This window comes from Maylandia zebra, linkage group LG15 (genome assembly GCF_041146795.1).
Source record: "Maylandia zebra isolate NMK-2024a linkage group LG15, Mzebra_GT3a, whole genome shotgun sequence".
In the NCBI taxonomy this organism is placed as follows: Eukaryota; Metazoa; Chordata; class Actinopteri; order Cichliformes; family Cichlidae; genus Maylandia; species Maylandia zebra.
Genome location: NC_135181.1, coordinates 14154753 through 14175720, shown reverse-complemented (window position 1 = coordinate 14175720; position 20968 = coordinate 14154753). Strand labels below are relative to the sequence as shown.

At 38.3% G+C, this 20968-nt stretch overlaps 1 protein-coding gene across 1 annotated transcript; it reads right to left on the bottom strand.

Moving 5' to 3' along the window:
• Positions 1–230: 230 nt before the first annotated feature.
• On the bottom strand, positions 231–20347 carry apobb.1 (apolipoprotein Bb, tandem duplicate 1). The gene is made up of 29 exons (XM_004568751.6): positions 20247–20347; positions 19403–19571; positions 19081–19113; positions 18866–18978; positions 18628–18773; positions 18400–18547; positions 18134–18286; positions 17742–17866; positions 17554–17639; positions 17017–17461; positions 16788–16902; positions 16150–16296; positions 14930–15141; positions 14658–14853; positions 14394–14573; positions 11705–11899; positions 11448–11615; positions 11152–11357; positions 10765–10947; positions 10546–10676; positions 9938–10148; positions 9679–9851; positions 9192–9352; positions 8952–9061; positions 8490–8863; positions 2558–8254; positions 2356–2467; positions 2001–2187; positions 231–1466 (listed from the first exon to the last, which is right to left on the bottom strand). Exons 2-29 carry the CDS (start codon positions 19455–19457, stop codon positions 480–482), a joined length of 11049 nt encoding a protein of 3682 aa, XP_004568808.3. The 5' UTR covers positions 19458–19571; positions 20247–20347; the 3' UTR covers positions 231–479.
• Positions 20348–20968: the final 621 nt, after the last annotated feature.

Below are 20968 nucleotides of genomic sequence, written 5' to 3'. Positions count from 1 at the left end.
TCATGTAAAGCTTTGTCCTGATCTCCATATCTGAAGCTAATGTTGCATCTGAAGAAATTAAAAGATATGAATATTTATTCAAACTACAGTGACATTATCGGACAGTTCTGATGATCACTCTTGTAAGATACAGTTTAACATAGACAATTATTTTTGTGTAGTTTGACAGTTTTCCTAATTAATTAAGTTTGGATGTAAATAAAAAAAATCACAAAGCAATAAATCCAACATTTACAGACTGCATTAATGGATTTTATTAATGCTTCTCAGTCTATGCTGGAAGGTGAGTTTGAACAACATTTTACATGTTCTACATGTGTTTCTACAAAATAATCCATCTTCATTAATGGTGTAGCCGGTGTATCTGCTGAACTTATTGTTATAAATATTGAAAAGCTATTTATCCGTATTCTTTCCAAGAATGTGCTCTGAATGGATGGTAGTGTTTCCTATGTACTTAGGCTTCACTCTTTGATGCTTTACTGTTGAAAGTGAAATGGAAGGTCAATCTCAAGCTTTCCATCTCTGACTGTCACGTGGGCTTGAACTTCCTCAGAAGCTTGCTGCAGAACCCCCTGAACCATATTATTGAACTCATATACTACATACATGAACACATTTATAATGTACTTGCACACCATGTTGAACTCCATAGCAGAGATCTGGTCAACTATGTTCTTTAGGACCGTGACAAAGTTACGATAGAGATGATTGATATTGCCAAACATTTCATCTAAATAATCTGACTTGAGAGAGTCTACAAATTCCTGCAATTTCTCAACAATAGCCTCCAGGGTCTCACCTATTTTCACTAGCATTGTGTCAAGACTCTCCATGTTTTTTACAAAATTCACCATTTCCTCAAAGATTTTCTTGGAAACTTTTTTGACTTGATCTATGATCTGCCCTCCAGTGACTGCATCACCAACCGGCATCTGCATTTTCACATTGCTCAACCTTTCAACAAAAAAGTTATAGGTGGCCTCCATTTTTTCATAGATAATCTGAATGGTTACTTCTAGCATAGCAGCAATGCTGCTAGATAGCTTCTTTAAGACCTCAGGGAGAGTGGTCGTCTCATCTGACCCAGGCACTTTGAACCTGGTCTCCCTTAAAACCTTAATGACAGCATTTAGGAAGACCTGGAGAGTTTTCTGGTATTGTACAATTATGTTCCTGAAGAAAATTGACAGCTGGCTCATTTGAACATCATAATTGGTTGCAGCATTATAGACTTCATTGATGTGGTTAATGACAGAGTCCTTTAACATCTCCATGTACCCTGTGAACTGATACTTGTCAGTAAAGTCTTTGAATGTTGAAATTATGGAAGGAAGTCTCATCTTGATCTGAGAGAGTATTGCTGTGGGTGTCTCCATGTTGTAAACAATCTGTAGATTCATCTTGTCGTTATCCTTGGGAGTAGATCTGATGACCAAGATGTCAACATCAACCTCTGGGGCAGACTAGAAAAAAGAAAAAAGAAAACAAAAGAAAGTAACATTTAGTAACCAAAATCTTAATTTATCGTTGTACTGACATTCTTCTTTTTCTTCTCCTTCTTCAGCTGCTCCTTTTAGGGTTCGCCACAGTGGCTCATCTGCCTTCATACCATACTATCCTTGGGATCCTCTTCTGTGTCACCAGCCCTCTCCATGTCTTCCTTTAATACATTTATAAACCTCTTCTGAGGGCCTAGTCTCTGGCAACTGCATCTTTAACAACTTTTGTTCAATATATCGACTATCCCTCCTCTGTACCATCTCAATCCTGTCTCTAACTTTGTATGTAAACCACACAACCTGCGTTGCCCCTAAAAATCTTGACATCTACGGTCTATCTATTACCCATCTACACCTTGTTTTTCTTAACCCTTCCACTTGTCTCCTTCTCATTCACACACATGTGATCTGCGCACATCTCTCTGTCTAGCCATTTGATCTAGTGCCTTTCTTCCTTAGTGTCCATTGTATTAAAATGATCTTGCTAACAATACTTACAGGGTAACGGCCATAGACTTTTGCACTCATCTGGGATGGGACCGCACGACTGAACTGAAGGCCCAGAAGGCCAGTGGCTGGAGAAGATACTGAGGCACTGATACCATTGCTGTGTGTAGCATATTGAAGGTTCACATCAGTGAAAGTATGACTGGTGAAGTTCACGTTCAGTGCATGTTGTTGAACACTGGAACAAAAGGAAATATTGAAATCACAATTGCTCCTCATCTGTTGTTACATGCAAAAGATATAAAAATATGCAATTTACATATGAAAATATACAGTAAAGCATGAATTATAGCTTTGTGCATTTTCCTAAAATAACACATTTTAAAACAAACATATTGATTATTACCTCATAGCTTGCATAATGGCATGGTTGGCATTCACAGTCAGGTCAGCATGTGTCAGTGTGATTTGGCTAATCATGTTGAAAGCTTCATTCTCAAAGTTTACAGTAGAAGAAGCTATATAAAGAAATTGCATCAAATTTAGTGCTCAACAGTGCTTAAAAAAAGATAAAGACAGAAGTTTTTAGGGAATTTTAATCAACTCACCATCCATGTTGTATTCCAAGATCACAAAAGCAGAGGTTGCAGAGGACTTGGCAACTGCTCTGATGACAGGAGCACGGCTTTCTACTTCAGCTGCCATGCTTGTAGTGTACAGTGGGCTGACAAGCGTAGAATTAGTAAAGATGTGCTGCTTGGTAGCTGTTACTTCAACAACAGTCTTCTCAGAGAGAGCAAAGTCACCCATGTTGGTTGGCTGAGACACGTCAATGTTAATATCAACAGTCAAGGAGGCTGGTGCAAAATCCATTTTGGCTTGGGCAATATGAATCCCTTTGGTATTGAAGTTGAACAGGTTTGCCTCATTGTTGCCAGTATACGTCAGCACTGCATACAAATGGCTCATGGAGGCTTCAATGGAAAGATTCTCATTTACATCCATATCAATGACTTTGGTTGTACCATGGTTAAACTTGGTATCACTAATAACTTTAGAAGTTGAGCGCAGGGCGTCTTTATTCAGGAACACATTAGCTTCGTTATCTAGCATTCCATAAAGAAAGTAGTCTTCATAGACTGTGCCATCCATGTTTGCTCTAGTAGAGGACTCCATGGAAATATAATCAGAGGTTCCTTCAAGCTTCAGACTGTGGTCTGCCTCAGCCTTTCCAACAGTTTTGATCACAGGAATATTCAAATTACCACTTATCCTCAAGGTGGAAATAGCATTTGCTTTGGTTTTTGTGTCTGCATCCAGTTTTTGGTTTGCTTGCATGTCTAGTATTGGCAGGGCAATATTTGCAACTGTTGCCACAGAGACTTCAGTATCATAAGTATCAGCGCTCAGAGTGATGGTGCTGTCATGAGTTCCTGCAATACGAGTGTTTTCTAGGGACAGGGAGTTAGCCATCTTGAATCCCCTCTTGGTGGTAAGACTAGTAGTGCCAGCAAGTTTGACTTGAAGGTCCTCAAACATAGAGGTTGTGGTAGCTTCAAGACGGAACACAAGATCATCTTCTGTATACATTCTGGCATTAGCAATCAGATTAATAATGGCAGACTTGACAGAGAGTTCTGTTATTAGATTGCCCACATAGGGAATTTGGATCAAGCCCATCATATCAGCAAGCGGGGCTGCCTTGCTTTTCTGGTAAACAATCTTAGTATTCACATCCAGAGACTGGTCAGTGGTAGTCAAAATGTTGTCCAATCCAGCCTGATCATACAAGTTCAGATCATTGATGGCAGGAGTATGAAAGTCAACAAAAGGCAGATCAATCTCAGGAATACTGATGGGGTATTTCAGAAAGTCAAGACTGGTCTCACTTTCCATGGCAGCGAAGATTCCAACTTCATTTACATTATTTTCAAGAGTGAAGTTGTACAAGATTTTGTACTGGTTAAAACGAGTCAGAATGACTGTATTCATCTTTTGACTGTCAGGACTGATGTGGGCCAAGTAATCATTCTGTAGTTCTATTTTAGCAGTCGAAAATTCAAAACTGTTGACCTTAACATTTCCTTTGTTTTGAAAGTCAAAGAAAAACTCACCAGGGTGAGCTATAACGCTTATTGCATTGGAAAGTCTACCAGTGACTGCACCATAGAGTTCTGTGTCTTTGTTTGCTTTCAACTCAACCTTCATGTCATGAAGGTTTGCATATCCAGATGCAACAAGAAGACTGTTCTTAATAATTGGTGCTTCTGCTTCATTGCGAACATTAAACTTGAAGTAGGAAAATGTGCTAACTTCAGCACTAATATGTTGTTTCATCTTTAACATGGAACAGTCTGTGTCACCACTGAAAGATATGGTGACAATGCTGGGAGAAAATGACAACTCTAACTTGCTGTTGTGGCTGTCATCACCATTAAACGTTCCTGTATTGTCAGCTGTTAGAGTAAGTGTGTAGCCATCTTGGCGAACAAGTGATTTCTGTTTTAGAGCTACCTCATTACTGAGAATGACATTCTTGTCATATTGAATGTCCACTAAATGTGTGTATGTTGTATCAAGAGAAGCAGTCATTCCCCCTTCCCTAGCAATAAAGGCTGTGTTTACAAAGGTAGAAGTGTAAGGTCTAGTAGTGACCTTAATTCCAGTCTTTGCTTGGGCCTGAGCTGATAGGCCATAGAGAGTCACAGATGCCTGATGTTCAACTCCAAGAAAATTGTGCCTGAACTTTACTGTCTCTCCAAAGACAACGCGTCTCATTTTTGGGATTGCAATGCGAGCAGTGGAATCTAGTTTGTAATTGAGAATTTCAAAATTTGGAGAGTTTCCAATGGAAGTGAAAAATCCCTTGAATTGAGGCGTCATTGCATTCTCAGTTGCGTTCTTAAACTCAGCAGATGTCTCCATTGTGTAGATGGGAGTCTGAAGTTTGAGTTCACCAAAGAGTTTACCAAAAGATGGGACTACAATTTCAGTTGGAATGGTTGGAAAGCTTATTTCAGGGACTTGAAGAAACTTGGCAAGTTTTTCTGTAGGGACTTGTGGAATTTTGGGGAATGAGATCTGAGAAAGAGTGATCTCTGGGAGGGTTACCTCAGGGATGGAAGGAAAGTAGTTCATCGTCAAATCTCCAAAGAAAGCATCCATGTCAAACATGCTAATCTTAAAATTTACAATTAAATCAATAAGTTCAATAATTCTCTGCTTGATGTCATCAGTGGAGATTGTGGTGGCTTTAACAATGTGTAACCCAAAGATAGTGAACTCGGGGATGTCAAGCTGAGTTGGAATATCAAGGCTTGTAATTTTGTCTTTGACAAGTTGGGCAACTCTCTTAAGAGTATTAAACACAACTTCATCGAAGATATCCATTAGAGTTTTAAAAACTTCAGCTACTTTGATTTCTCTTAAGTGTTCTGAAAGGTCTCGAACAGACAATAACACCGTATTGACAAAATCTCTTATTGCCCCAAGAAGAATTTCATGTTTTCTAATAATCTCATTCATGATCTGTGCAGACAGATTAACAAACTCCTGGAAGTTTTTATAATCAAACGATTGAAGCTCTTCCACAATCATTTCAATAAACATGTTAATTTCCTGAATTATTTCTTTTACTTCATTTCTTTTCCAGTAGTGGATAGTAAACTCATGGCAATCCATTAAAAAACGATAAAAGTTTGTTATGACAGTAGCGAGATTAGTGATGGTTTCGTCAATCTTGATGTTTTTCACGACCTCCACAGCTTTATCTAAGATTGCTTGAAAATTTTTTTCAGCTTCAAGCTTTGCAATCAGTTCACTTAATTTGGAAGTTATTGTGTTAAGCTTATTTACAATATCAAAGTCCTGAATAATTTTCTGAATAAAATCTGTTATGTGGCTGACAATTTCCGTGGGAATGTAGCTCGTTAATAACTCGATATGAGCTTTTAAGGATGACGTGAAGCTCTTTAGCTCAGCAACAAAAATCTCCAATGTTTCTTTTATACCTCTGAGGATTGACTGTAGTTTGGCTTTGATTTCATCCTTGCCAGCAATATCATGTAGGAATGCAAAGCTGCTGCCCTTTAGTCTTTCCAAGTCAAAGACTTGAATGATTTCTCCTATGGTTTCAGTTGCATATTCAATAATGGGCTCGATATCATATTCCTCATTAAGGTTATTCAGCCATTCCTGGATTGCTTGAATGGTGGTTTCAGGGAAATTGCCACTAAAAATAGTTTCATTCACCGCATCAACAAAGTTCTGGATGTAAACAGAGAGATTAGCTAGTAGTTTCTTAATAGTAACATTTAGGTTCCTCAAAAATGTTTCCACATCATTCATGGAGATAGTATATTTCTGAATTAAATGACTGAAAAGCTCTTTCAGTTGAATTATCTTGTCTTCTATATTCAATTCAGTAAGTAGGTCACTTATATGTTGTGGGAGAGCCTCAACTTTAGCCCTTATATTATCATTGTTGATGTAGTGCTGCAGTTCATCTACAACATTCAAAAGAAATCCCTTGATGTGTTCCAGGAGGGCAAACAGATTTGGAATCTGAATTATGTGACTATCTGTGTTCTTGTCATATTTGAGTAAGCCAGAGACCGTGAACTCCTGGTTGTCTGTGGAAGCTGTGTTAATAATGTTTGTAAGGATTGTACTAGAAACCTCAATTCCAGTTGTCTCAGCAGTGTTATAAACATCTATGTTCTGATCAAAGGTGTGCTCATTCATTTTAGACTTGAATTTAAAAATAGTCCTTTGCTCTTGGAGTGACAAAGTAGTAATCATCTTGTTGTCAAATGTGGTCTCAAGGGAAAACCCATTATTCAGTTGATGGGTTACGGATGCCCTGCCTTCATTTGAGCTGGCAAGAGCCATGGGCTGAGCTCTAAAGAGAAACTTATTGTAGATCTGGGCACTCTCTCTTCCATAAATGGCCATATCTCCTTCAGCATTCAATATGGCATCCAAGTTGAAATCAAAAGGAGCAATATTGCAACGCACAGTGTGGCTTAAGCGCACCGGTTGTGAGTGAAAGCGGACATCATTGGTAATCATGGCAACAAGGCCGACAACTTCAACTTCAGTGTTGTGGTTCATGTGAGTTCCAAGGAATTTTCCAGTCGTGCTGCACTTTGCATTAGCACTCATGTCACCATAACTGATCTGATAGGTGTGCTTGAGCTCTTCTTCACCATTGTTGGCTTTCAAAACTCCACTCAGATCCATCTTGCCAAGCCCTACCTGCAGCTGTGCCTGATTAATAAAGTTAGCACTCAGGAGATTTAGATTGTTGTTAACATTTGAAGAAACACTGTGGGGGTTCAGGTCGAAGGTGATATCATGAGTGTAAGAGGCATAATCCCTTGCAGAGGCTTCAGCCTTTGAGTTGAAGTTAAGGCCGGAGAGAGTTAAGGTAAAATTGTTGGTGTTGTCAACCTTGATTTCATACATCGCAGCCCTGTTGGTAATGGCTAGAGTAGCTCTTGTAGCATCAACCTCGGCATCAAAGGTGTTTTCCATGGACAGCGGGCTATGGAGAGTAGTTGTTCCTTTTGTGGTGAAACCATCTTTATTCATTCTCAGAATGACCTTATGAGTAGCCTCATTTTCAAGAAGCTTCACATTGGCATCACTATTTATAGCCAGACCATTGACATCAAGAGAGGCGGTCAGCAAAGAGTAAACATGATTTTCAGAGTAGTCTGTGTTTGTTTCCATCCTCAAGATGACTTCACCAGCACCAGCAGAGGCTTCTATCTGATTTTGCATCTTCATGCCAAGAGCAAGGGCATTTGCAGCACATATCAGTTTCACTCTGCTATCTCTGATAGAAAGCTCAGCATTGTGAGTGATGACATCAAAGGCACTGGTTTTAGACGCAACTGAGACTTCCCCATTAATATAGGTTCCTGTAATTACATTCAGGGCCTTAACAAGTGTGGAATCTACCTGAAAATTAGAATCAAACTTTACTTCTGGCCTGAATGGGAAGATGGTTAAGGACTGGATTGAGAGAGTCTTGCCATAAATGGGTCCAGCTTCAAATGCCACCTGAAATTTGTTGTCAACAGACATTTCCTCATGGTTTATTCCAGCCATACCAGTGTGCTCTGTGACAACACTGAAACCAAGTGGACTTCTGGCTTCTATCTTGGTGTTTGTTTTCAAATTAATTGCATCAGAGATGATTGCATCTTCAACAATGCTAATCCTGGCTTCAACGAATTTGTGGGCCAAAGAACTTTCAAATTGGGCTTTGATGGAATCGGTAGTGGCGACTTTTCCAGAGCCTAGATTAAAAAAACACACACAAGGACAAAAAACAAAAAAAATGCTTAATTGCTGACTAATAACTTCAGAATCCCTATGGTGACTACTTTACCAGAAAAGATCCATTTGCTTGTATACAATATCCATATATACATCAAGAATCTCTTGAAAACTATTCCAACACAAAAAACAGCACTTCATTTGAACTACACATTAGCAACTTTAAATTTATCAGTGATCTTCAGTGTGAAGTACCTTCAAGCTTTATTGAAAGAATGTCAATTGGGGAGGTTCCTTTGATGACAAACTTGGCTGAGTAGCTTTGTGATTCATCTTGGTCTACGCCGAAAGCCACAGAGGCCTCTGTGTCATATAAGTTGCTTTTCATCACTGTTGAAACCTCAGCTCTACCAAACAAGGGAATAGATAGCGTGATGCTCTCAGGAACAACAAACTCTGGGATGGAAATCTCCATAGAGGGGATTTCCAGTCCATACTGCTGTAGAGACAGGCCTGGTGTGGTCAAAGCTGGTGGGAAGTTAAGCTCTTCTGTTGACTTTCCTCCAAGTGGCACAGGGATAGCAATTGTGAAGCGATTATTGTTTATGTAATAGATGGCCGTTGCCTCACTATTAAAAAGATAAAAGTAAATATCTGGTTGTTTAGGGAGAAAAATTAGACAGTTTTAATATTTACCATGAGGTTTAACACACTTACGTATTCAGGAATAGTGTCTCTGGTAGGGAAATCTCTGGCATTTCAGGCAATCTGAAGTTCTGAATGTAAGGGAAATCAGCACCATACTTTTCCATGTAATTGTTTGCTGCCTAAAAACAGATAACCATTATTATATGCACTGTTACAAAATTTCCTCTAGGATTAATAAAGTACTATGTTTTTGAGTTCATGTTTTTTTTTAAGAAAAACACTTGTATAATTGAGCAAATATGTATGTACCTCCACAAACTTCTTGAAGATATGACGAACTTTCATGTCAGTTTGTGCCACTTGCATGTCAAGAAGATCATTGCCATAATTTTTAATCAAGTCGCCTTTAGGCAACATGGTGGTCTTGGCGTTCACACCCGACTTGACCTCAACCTCAATTTTTGTGGCATCTAAAATGATAAAGAAGAGAGCACTGAATAAAATCCAGAACAACTTTATGAGAAAAATCAAATTCAGATTGTTTATTTTAAAGATCATATCATAACCTGCATATAGCTATTAGAAATGGGTCACTCTGTCTTGATCATAGTTGCCTTTAAATGGTCAGTAAAACCATTTTTTAGGCTGCAATTATTAACTATGATGAAGTGACAGATATTTCTACAGATAGGAGGATGTCATTTTTCATACCTTGATACAAAAAAGCAACAATATGCAACTGTTAAATAACTTGTGATGGGACATTTAGAACACTGTAACTGAAAAAGCAATTTACCATATTTGATATTGATTTTCTGTTGAGAGTTGGCATCCATGACCTTGATTTCACTCTCAAGCTCCAGTTCCACTTCTTCATCACGTTTCATTGTAGCTGTGACAGTAGCATCAGCACTGATTGATGGGACCACAAGTTGGACTTGGAGCATACCTTCCTTCATAGCCTTCAGACTGAAAGAACATATACATCTTGCTGTTAATGATAGCAGTGAGATTAAAAAAAAATATGTGTGTGTGATCTGTAGTTGCTTTCTTACTTGGCACGACCAACCAGGGAGAGCTGAAGAACATTTTTGTTTAAAAAATTGAGAAAGATGGCGTGAGTTCCTCTGCCCTTTGTGTTTCCATCCACAACACCCAGCCTAACTCCAGCCTCCACATCGTAGTCGGGGATCTGGATGTCGGCACTGATGACATGCCTCCTTCTGTTATATTTCATGACTGCTGTGGCTTCTGTAGGCTCTGCACCTGTTGTTGACCAATTGAATGACTAAAGTTACAGTTACATCCATAATTTGTTGGACAACAGAATGATGGAAAGAGAAAAGTATGGGAAGGAAAGAAAAAGCTCCAAAGCATGCCACATAATATGTAAAACCTATTGGAGGCAATGTTATGGGACAGGTTTGCAGGGTTGCCACTGATTGTACAGGTCTTCACAGTGCAAGTGGATGATTACAGTTATGGTAGTTTGTGCAGTTAATGCAAAACTTGTTAAAACCCTTTGAATTAAAGCATTCAAATTTAAAATCCACTGTGGTGGTGTAAGAAGACAAATTTATAAAAATGTTGTCTTTGTCCAAAAAATTATGATTTAACTGTAAACAAATCAAAAGGAAAAAAAAAATCAAATATTGTACATTACCGTCAGCTTTTAGAATAAACTTCAAGGAATCAACTTTCTGCCGGTCATTGTCTCCCTCACTGAGGAGTTCATAGGCAATAGTGGCTGTGTACTCGGAAACTTCACCAGTTGGGTGCAGCTCCACAACATATCTGTTAGGTTAAATGGACAGTATTTATTTATGAAATAATTACATTTAAGACACAGTTATTTTCTGTTGGTTAAGAATATTTTACAAACTTGCTGTCTCCAGTGAGGGGGAAGTAGGGCACTGTCTCCTGAGAGGAAGCGTCAATGTATTGCAGAGCAGTGCAGTATTTCATTCCCACAAAGGCAGGACTACACTCACTAACATCAACCTTGTCCCTCACCATAGGAGGGATGGTCTTCACCTCTGATCCCGTCACAGCCACAAGGTTGTTTCTAAGTAGGAATTGTAGCAAAGGAAAAATATAATTCTGTCCTAAATGAATTTAATCAAAGATACATATAAACAAAGCTTTGTTTATTTTACTTTGACAAACATTGGCCAGTTTATAATTCAAGATAAGATTTAATCAGCTGTTTTCTCTGCATTCATATTGGAGAAAAGTTACATAATATATAAAAGGTCTAGCTCTCGCTTACGTAATTTTGATGAGCTTTGTTGGACTTGTTGGAGCAGGGATGGTCAGCTTAATATTATCACGACCAAAGGTGATCTTGGCATTCAGGCCACTCTCATGGAAAATGTTGGTGTGCATTTCTAATCCAGAGTTGACATATTCAGGGATGTGAGAGCCAATCTGAGTTGCAAACTCAATACCAGCAGAGGGCATGAAGGTCACTTCACTCTGTGTGGAAACAGGAGAAAGGTTAACACCTGTGATGATGTGGTGAAAAAAAATGACAGGTGGCATTTAAATATATTTATGGAGGATTACCATGTCACGAGCAATCCTCAGTCCACCCTTGATACCGGGTGTAAAAGTACCAGAGAGTGCAATCCTCAGAGGCACACCGGTGACAGTAGGCAGGAAGAACTCATTGTCCATGAAGATGTAGTGGGCAAAGATTGTGTTGTCAGAGTTCACCATTAGTGCTCTAATTAACTGTGGAAAATAAAAACACACGTATAATAGAATCTTTAAATCATTAGCAATTGATTGCTCACTGTGAATGTCCTTTAACTTTATCTTACATCAGTTGGGAACATCTTTAACATGTTGTTGACCATCGTAGCAGCAGAGTAGGCTATCTCCTCCATTTCATTGGTCTTCAGATATCCCAGCTCATTTCCCAAAAGTCTCAGATAAACCATTGCCTCTGGAGACTGCATGGTCTTCAGCTCTCTCACCAGTTTGTTGAGATTTTGTCCGATCTCCTTCATCAGGTTCTAGGAGGCCAAAATATAGGCAAACAATTTAAAAAGTTACCCACTGAAAGAGTTCATAATTAATTTAAAGTCTGACTAACGTAAAACAGATTGCTCTTCAATTCAATTCAGTTCAATTTTTATATAATGCCTAATCACAGCAGCAGTGGTCTCAAGGTGTATTGTAAGGTATTATAAGGTGGAGACCCTAATATAGAGAAACTCCAGTAATCGAACAACCCCTTTGAGCATGCACTTGGCTAAAGCGGGAAGGAAATCTTCCCTTGTAACCGGAAGAAACCAGGCCCAGGAAAGAAGAAATAAGTGTATAAACTAGTGTTTCAGCATCACTCTGAAGGACATATCCTTGTTAGAAATTACCATAAGAGTCCTCAGTGTCACTGGAGGTCAATGCCATTCATGCAGTTATCTTATTAGAGACCATTTTTCTAAGGTTTTTAAGTTTTACATCAGTTTAGAAGTAGGGAATGGATAGAAAGAGCTGGGTATCATCTGCATAGTAATGAAAATGTATGCTACACCTAAGAGGAGCAATGTAATGTAAACAGAATTGGTCCTAGCATGGAACCCTGTAGAATTCCGTAATTTACCTCAGCGTGTGAGAAGACTCCCCATTTACATAAACAAATTGGAATCTAATAGATATGATTCAAACCACTGTGGCACAGTACCTTTAATTCCTACAGAATGCTGTAATCTTTTTAATACAACACTGTGCTCAACAGTATCAAGGGGTATAGGGATGGGGTGGAGAGAACAGGAGGAGAGAAGATGCAGATATGTGTGTAGACCAGAGATGGGCGTTAACGCGTTACTGTAATCCCATTACTTTTTTCAAGTAACGAGTAAAGTAAGGGATTACTATTGCAAAAAGTAATTAGATTACTGTTACTTTCCCATAAGCACACTGCGTTACTGCGTTACAGCGTTACTAAAACCGTGATTTTTTTTTTTGCGAGAATATCTCATTACAGTGATATAAGCGAGTGCGACGTTCGTGATAACAGCTGTGTGCAGATCAACAATGGATAATATATCGAGTGTGGGAGAGAGTATGAGCATGCAGCGTTTAAAGCGTGGAAGTACTGACCTTATTTTGAGTTTGATTCCACAAAAAGTGACAAAAACATTAGTGTCTGTTGTGCCTGGGAAGAAAACTTCTTTTTACTGCGAAAAAAACCCCTAAACTTCCAAGCAATCACTGAGTGCGCTACGACGTAATGGGAAATTCACAGAGAAACTTGCGGATTCTTCAACTGCCTGCAGCGGCACACCTGCACCAGGGTAAACCTCCGCCTACCCCACTCCTGCTTTACAGGTGAAAATAGAGCAACAGGACCGCTAGTCTTTGATTTTATTTATTTTCTGTTGTGTTTTACTTGCATCTATTTGAAAGAGTGAGTGTAAACACAAAAAAATATTTTATTTTATTTTATGTGCTGGAATGTGCAGAAAATAGGTTTAAATGTTAAACAAATTTCTTCCAGTCAGAGAATGTTGCATATAATTACAATTTTTAAAAGATTAAAACTAATAAAACAAGTTTTAAAAAGAGACTTTTCCATTTGATTACATTTTGTATGATGGATTATGCAGAAAAAGTAGAATTGGGCTGAAAGATCTATCGCTTTATCACCTATTCAGGTTGTAAATTGTGTTTTAAAAAAGTAACTAAGTAATTAATTACTTTTGAAAATAAGTAACCAGTAAAGTAACGGGATTACTTTTTGGGGGAAGTAATGAGTAATTTGTTACTGATTACTTTTTTCAAGTAACTTGACCAAGACTGGTGTACACTGCAATTCTACTTCCTGGTCTAAATTCTGCATAGTCATGTTTTTGGGGATTTAATACATTTAGCCAGATTTCTAGAAATCAGAGTTGCTTTGTCTGAAGCGGGATGGATGCTATCCCTTCTAACAAGACCAGGTATTCACCAGAAAGTTTCTTAACTGTCTATAAAACGCACGTTGTTTTATGGACACCACTCAGATAGAGGGCAATTTAAGGACAACATGTAGCTAAACATGTCACTCCTAATCTGATTGGGGAGGGAAACAGAGAAAGCTAGAGTCCAACATGTGTTAGCAACGTTACACACCAGATGTCAAATTTATGGAACTGGGAGTCAATAAATTATAATTTTACTGAGTCTACGTTTGTCTTTAGAGAGCAGTTTCAGGGTTCCTTCAATGTCGCCTGCTCTGGCCCCAGGAAGATAACTGACTATTGCTGCAGGTGTCTCTAACATCACACTTCTCAAAACAGATTCACCAATATCCACAGTTTGTTCCTCAACGTGTGTGTAGGTTTCTGTTTAGGATCAAGTTTCCTCCTCGTGGTCCCCTAGCCAGCCTGTTTTCTATGGCTGCTCGGGACAGTCGGCTGGGGGAGGGCGAATGGTGGCTAAGCTACCCTCACCTGCACTGACTGCTGGGGCCAGGCTAGCTACAGGGTTTTCTAGGTTGTGGTGAAAGGTGTCCAACTGAAATACCTGTCTATTTATCCGGTCCGCCTTGAAAGCAGGGATCACGTTCTGCATGACCTCGCGGATCCTTTGTGGCATGTTGTCAGACACAAAATACATAGTCTGCATGGCAGTGTCAGGGAAGAATCCATTTTCTCCAAACAAAGCTTCAACAGTTGGCTCAAATCCTGTCCCCTCCATACCGATCTTCAAAGGTGACAGATTTATTCTGTTAAACCGAACATTTCAAAACAGTGTCTCAATTTGCAGTAAATGGCCCAAAATCATTACCTCCACCATGTCAATGTCATAGCCAAATGCCTTGAGAGTCATTTCAAGCATGACCTCCTTAGGCAGGTAGCTTGTACCCTCAAAGATCATATTGCCCTCCAAAGATCCAAACTTATAGTTGCGAGAGAACTTTGTGGGGTCCATAATGGGCCCAATCTCATTACCCTGAATGGCATCCTGAAGCTTATGTCTCAGCCTGTAGAAAAAAATAGTCGAGTTATTGTCACCGAATTAGAATAACAACTTTCTAATTACCAATAATTCTCACTTACGCTTGAGTCTCTGACCCAGATGAGGACAAAATGTTGGTAATGTGGGAGATGACAAAGCTCTTGACTTGTTGGTCCTGTATATTGGGCAAGGCATTCTGCACCCGGGCAAGTTCACTTAGCTGAGGATTTTTCATAAGTACCAGATATGCAGCAATACGTTTTTGCATGGGACTAGTGCTGTCCAGAAGAACCTGCATAAACTCCTCTCTGCCCTGTGCCCAAAGTACATAAAAAAAAAATTAGTGTAAAAAAATAAATAAATAAATAAATAAATTATATGGGTCTGACTTGAAAGGACACCAAATTTAATGACATGCTGCATTGGTAGAGTGTTGGTTAAAAGTTTACATGTACTCGTTATTGGCATGAATGTCACAGTAATTTGGGACTTGTAATGCTTTCTTTGAAATGTTCTTTTTCCAGGGTGAAAAACAAGATTTGGGGACACAAATTTGAATTTATTTCAGATTTTCTATTATCTACACAGGATCAAACATATGCATACAAGTATAAATACACCCCAATAAATATTTGATTAAATGTCCCTTAGAAAGATGCACCTCAAATATACTTTTGGTAGTTTATTGGCATTTAAAGGAATCATTAAACTCATAAAATTAACATGACATTCATGCCCATGATGTAGAAAGACAAAAGAGATGAGTAGAATTGTGAAGAAGTGCTCACAGTGTATGTATCCCAACTCATTCTGAGTAAGGATATTTTTAATTACAGAGATATTGCACAGATGAAAGCAGAAAGAGGTCTGAGATATTTGTCTAATATTCACACTGAAGGACATATCCTGGTCAAAAGGTAAATTCAGGAGAAAACATTACAAGTCATGTGTCATCTGGCTTTATCCATAAATAAAGCTGGGTGTCATCTGCATAGCAATGAAATTGTATGTAGTGTTGTCTAATAATGTTATCCAAGGGAAACATGTATGTTGTAAGTTCGCACAGAACTTTGTCGAATTTCATAAAAATTTCATTTAATACTCCTGCTATGTGATAATTTTTATAATACATTTTTGTTATCAGTGATATCAGATGCTACACTGAGTTGCAACTCTTCACTAGTGCTCTATCTGTGCTTTGTTGCACGGTAAATCTTGACTGAAATTCTTCAAATAAACAATTTCTGCAAGTGATTAGGTAACTATTTGAGAACTACTTTTTCAAGAATTTCTAAAATAAACTTTTTTAAAAATAGGTTACCTCCTCAGGGAGAGGGGTCAGCCTGTACACTTGAATTGCAGCTTGTTGCACGGCCAGAGAAGCTGTTGGTTTGTTCACACAGTTGATCACAGCAGTCCTGAGTGCTGGACTAGCAGGTACCACAGCTGGAGCCATGTTTCCAATAACCTAAGATAAAAAGTAAAGCAAATAATCAACACATGAAGAAGAATAAAAATTCATGCATGCTTCAACATGCTCTACAGGTGAGATTATGATATCTTGTTTTGTAATGGGCAATTTTAGCGTGTTGCTCCAAAGGATCTACCCTTTAAATGTATATCATTGATTTCTGTTTATTTTGCTATAATACATGAAATCTGTGTCTGTGTGTGTTTGCTTGCTTCTGTAGTCGCGAACTCCTCCAACACAATCAGGAGTTGAGAAAACAAATAGGCAGACAGGTACAGCTGAGAACCCTAAAGGTTCAATATCAGATGTTACATTGTAATCATTGTTGCCTAGCAACCACCTAGCTAATAAAAACATTGTATCATCAAGATTCAATATGTATTGATATATTTTTGCTTCAAACAATCATAATTATCATAAAAGTAATTCTCTAACTTTATTTCTACAGTAACAGTATTTTAATTTGAAGTTATGGGCAGAATACTTACCCTGAGTGTCATAAAAGTTTTGTCTTTGTCTCCAGAGCAATCACCCAACTGGGAAGCCATGAACTCCGCAACAGAGTGAATCTCAGGAATTTGCCTTCCTTCAGACTTGTAAAACCTGTTAAAAGAAAAAACACAATATTTAGCCTCTAAAAGTATTTCACAAAGAAAGAACTAGTAAAATATTATTGATAAATCTTCCCTTGAATAAAGTCTGATTTAATTTGCTTACCTCTTTACAACATTGCTCAGAGCATACATGACAGGCTTGCTGGGTTTGTATTTGGCCATCTCGAGCATATCGTGGATCAAGAGTGCAGAAGGATTGGACACGAGTCCCAAAGCAAAGACAGTCGCATCAACCTCAAGAGCGTTGGTGTCAAAGGTCCTGAGGATCTTCATGATGGCACTGCTGCATTCAGGCGTTCCACATTGAGCCAGTACCTGGTAGGTGAGGACTCGGGATACCGCAAGAGCCTCAGGGAGTGCCGCGCTCAAGGTTTCTGTTTTCATTCCACGGACCGTTGAGACAAGCTTGTGGAACAGGGGAGCTCTCTTCTCACCCTCGTTCTCAGACAGAGTGTCCAGTTCTCTCAGGAGATTCAGAACTGCATCTTTATCCTGTACAAAACTCTTGTCCTCAACAGCCTCCATGTGGAGATCCTTGACAATGACACCTTAGCAGACAAACAAAAAGATTATCATGAGTCTGCACTACATTGTGGTTATAACAAATCAAAACAAAGCAAATTAAACAGAAAAGGCTTACCGTGAGCAAAGATTCTGTCATTGTGAGGAGAAACTTTAACCACGGTGAGCTCTTGCTTTCCGACATTGGCAACTCCATATTCTCTCCTTAAATATAGAAAACAGGGATAAAAACAAAACAAATGCATATCCCTGTGTGTACTTACATAGCAGAGCATTCAATAGAGTCTAGTACAAGGTTTGACTTACTTATATGAGAAGGGAATGAGGATGTGGTTCTCGGTGCAGGACCCAAAGGTCATGTGTTTTTTCTCATTGTCAAACCTGTAATTGCAGGTTTGGGAGCTTCTGATCAGCTGAGCAAGAGGGTAGTGCTTAAAAGTTATAGATGAGGATGTTAGCATTGTGGATATTTGTGTTGGCACATTTTTGTGTAATCTTTTGCAAAAGTAAAGGCATTACAATTTTTTTTTTTTAAAAGATACTCAATTCGGCTTTTCTTTCCATTATAGCTCAAATTTAACCACCAGTGTGTTAAGACACATTAATACCACAGTACAACGAACAAAGGTAGAGTTTCTCTTTTGATTTGTCATAGTGTTTAAAGTTTTCAGCTCACAGCTTGTCTTTGGGTGCCTTACCATGCCGGTGATAAGAGCCAAGGGGCTGGTGTGATCTCTCACTGGGACAAATTTGTCACATCTGGACAGATCCCTGTTTAGGCTGACATCAGTTGCAATGTCTTCTCTAGCATTGACTGTGTAGTGGGTCTTGCAGTTGCCGTGAATTGTAGGCTGCAGCGAATATGGTAAAGATTAGAGGAACTAAATAAAGATGTATAATATATGATTACGAAACCATTTTTAATAAATATAAAATGTGGTTTAATGTTGTTAAAGTGTTGTACCATATTCTTGTTCTTGTCTTCTTCCAGCACAGGAACAGCCAGTGCAGAGATGATACCCCTCTTAAAGTTCAGGACAGTTGTTGTTTCACCATCCTCAGGGTACAGTTTCACATCATACAAACCCTCAATCACGACCCTCAGGGGATACCTTTAAAAAACAGTGCACAGTCTCCAAATATACCACTTTTTTTTTTCAATGGTTTAAATTATCATGGAGAAATTACATACTTTTCCATTTCAGCAGCAAAGGCATCAGAGCTGGGGCTGTTGGCAAACACAGGGTTACCCTGTGTGTCCGTGTCAACGACTTCACTCAGCCTGCAGCCAGTAGTGCGCACAATGAAACTACAAGTCTGAGGCACTTCAATTTCAACCTGTGAGAGGAGGGAAATTTCTTTTTCTGAAATACATGGATTGGAAAGGGGAAAACTGATGATTTAGCATCATCGTGAGGTGTTTCTCATACCTTGCAGGAAGCCTTGTGTCCATTCTTGAGATGTGAGGCTCCGTTGATAGCATTCAGAGATTCAGCTTCATATTGGTATTCATACTTGTGTAGGCTCTTGTACCTTTGAGCCACTAGGAGAGATGAGATTAGAGTAATGAGAAATCATTTATTAGTTATCTTTTGGAAACTACTGCTACTGTGCAAACTTGATGTCAACATCAAAATGAACTTACAGAGACAGGTTGGTTGATCCCGATCTTGTGCAACTGGAAAACAAAGATTAATCATTTGCTTTAGCACCTGTAATACAACTAAAACGCAGTGCACTACAACTTAAACCCATCTACCAAGCCTAATAATAACCTAGCAAGGATTTACACATAGGTGAGTACCATCAGATGTTTTGTGTTTTCCCAATTTTTGTACTTGTTGCATGTTTTTTTTAACCTTCATTCAACAATTCTGCAAAGACTACAGTACACTGATATCTATTGCAACCTTTTTAACGCTGTAAAAAATACTCTTTTAAACTGAAAGAATTTAGGAACTACTCACAAGTCAAGGCAGATGTACTGAGGAGCAGCAAAAGGCAGAGCTTTGAGTCCCCCATGATTGGTTCGTTGAAGCCCCCTCCTTTTGGGTCAACGAGCACTCCGAAATGAGACTGATTTTTTTGTACTTCAGCTTGAGACTTTTGTACTCTCAGGTGGGCCCTGTTGGGAGACTGGGAGGCACAGACAATTCTTTGAATGCTCAAAGTCCACCCGACCCTCTTGTGTGTGGAGGGACAAAGGCAAAAGGGTTTAAAACACACTTAGAGCTAAAAGACGAGACATGGAAAACGGATGTATTGTGTTAAAAAAAATCTTCTTTTATTAATGTGGTTTGTCATTCACTGATTGGATATTAAGGGTTAGTCTTAAGAGATCATCTAATAGCTACTAATTAGTTTTCGCGTTGTTTTTATTTTTCACGCTGTTACATTCTTAATAGTGTGCTAATAACCCACCACCAACAATTCATATTATTTCTTACACTTTCCAGTTAGTGATTGTGAATGCGTATAAAGGCATAGATTTAATGAGCAATTCTACACTCTAAAATACTCCAGTTGATTCATAGACAGAGAGATTGCACACATTAAAATTGAAAAAATTGAAGATTAAAAAGGTAGCATTAATTGTCTAGTGTTACTTGCTTCATTTTTAGGCTACAGTGATTGGTAAAAACTGCCGTAAAAACACTTAAGTTAGCAAAAAATCTTAGATTATATAACATAATAAATGCACTCCTGTACATATTTGCACTATACACATTGTTTAAAATGGCAATGTTGCTTTACATTTACTTTTTACAGTCAAAAACCAACCAACCAACCAACAAAAATAATAATACTTACAGCGTAATGAAGTTAGATGCTTGTTTTTCTGCTCCACAGCCCAAAAATGACAACAGCAAAAACATTTGCAGACCTTGATTTGGGTTGGGACACTGAACTTTGAGCTACAAAGTTTCAAAGGTTCCTGCAAAATTTGATTAGTTGTTTGAATAGGGTCTGCTATTCTGTTTGTGGCATGAAAGGCACATGCAATAAATAAACAGCAATAACCTTGAGCTGTCTTAAGCATTATTATTATTTTTTGTAAATGGTGTTTACTTCAATCATTTATATTGCACTATATTAAACATTTCCCATTACTATACAAATACTTGAAAACATGAAATTGTCTTTTTTTTAATTTGTGCACTGATCTCAGAGTTACATCTAAACATTGTGTAATGGTCTGTTGCAATATATATCCTGATCAGTACTTTTTGTTGGATGCTGATAATGTTTGAACTAACACAGAGTCCAAAGGGAGCTTAAAGCGAACACTTTTGTCCTTTTCCATTTTAAATTTAAAGCTTATTTATTTTTTCTTTTGTAATAACAATATTCTAACTGAATTAAACTATATGATCTTCTAAGTTGCAAGTTTTCTGTGTAAAGTCCTGTTAAGTACTTGAGACTGGACTTTTTCTAGCTGTTCAGCAGTTAAACAACATGAATCACCAAAACGATTCTTAATGTAAGTCTGTGTACTTTAAAAAGGTTACCAATGTATATATAAGTAACAGTAC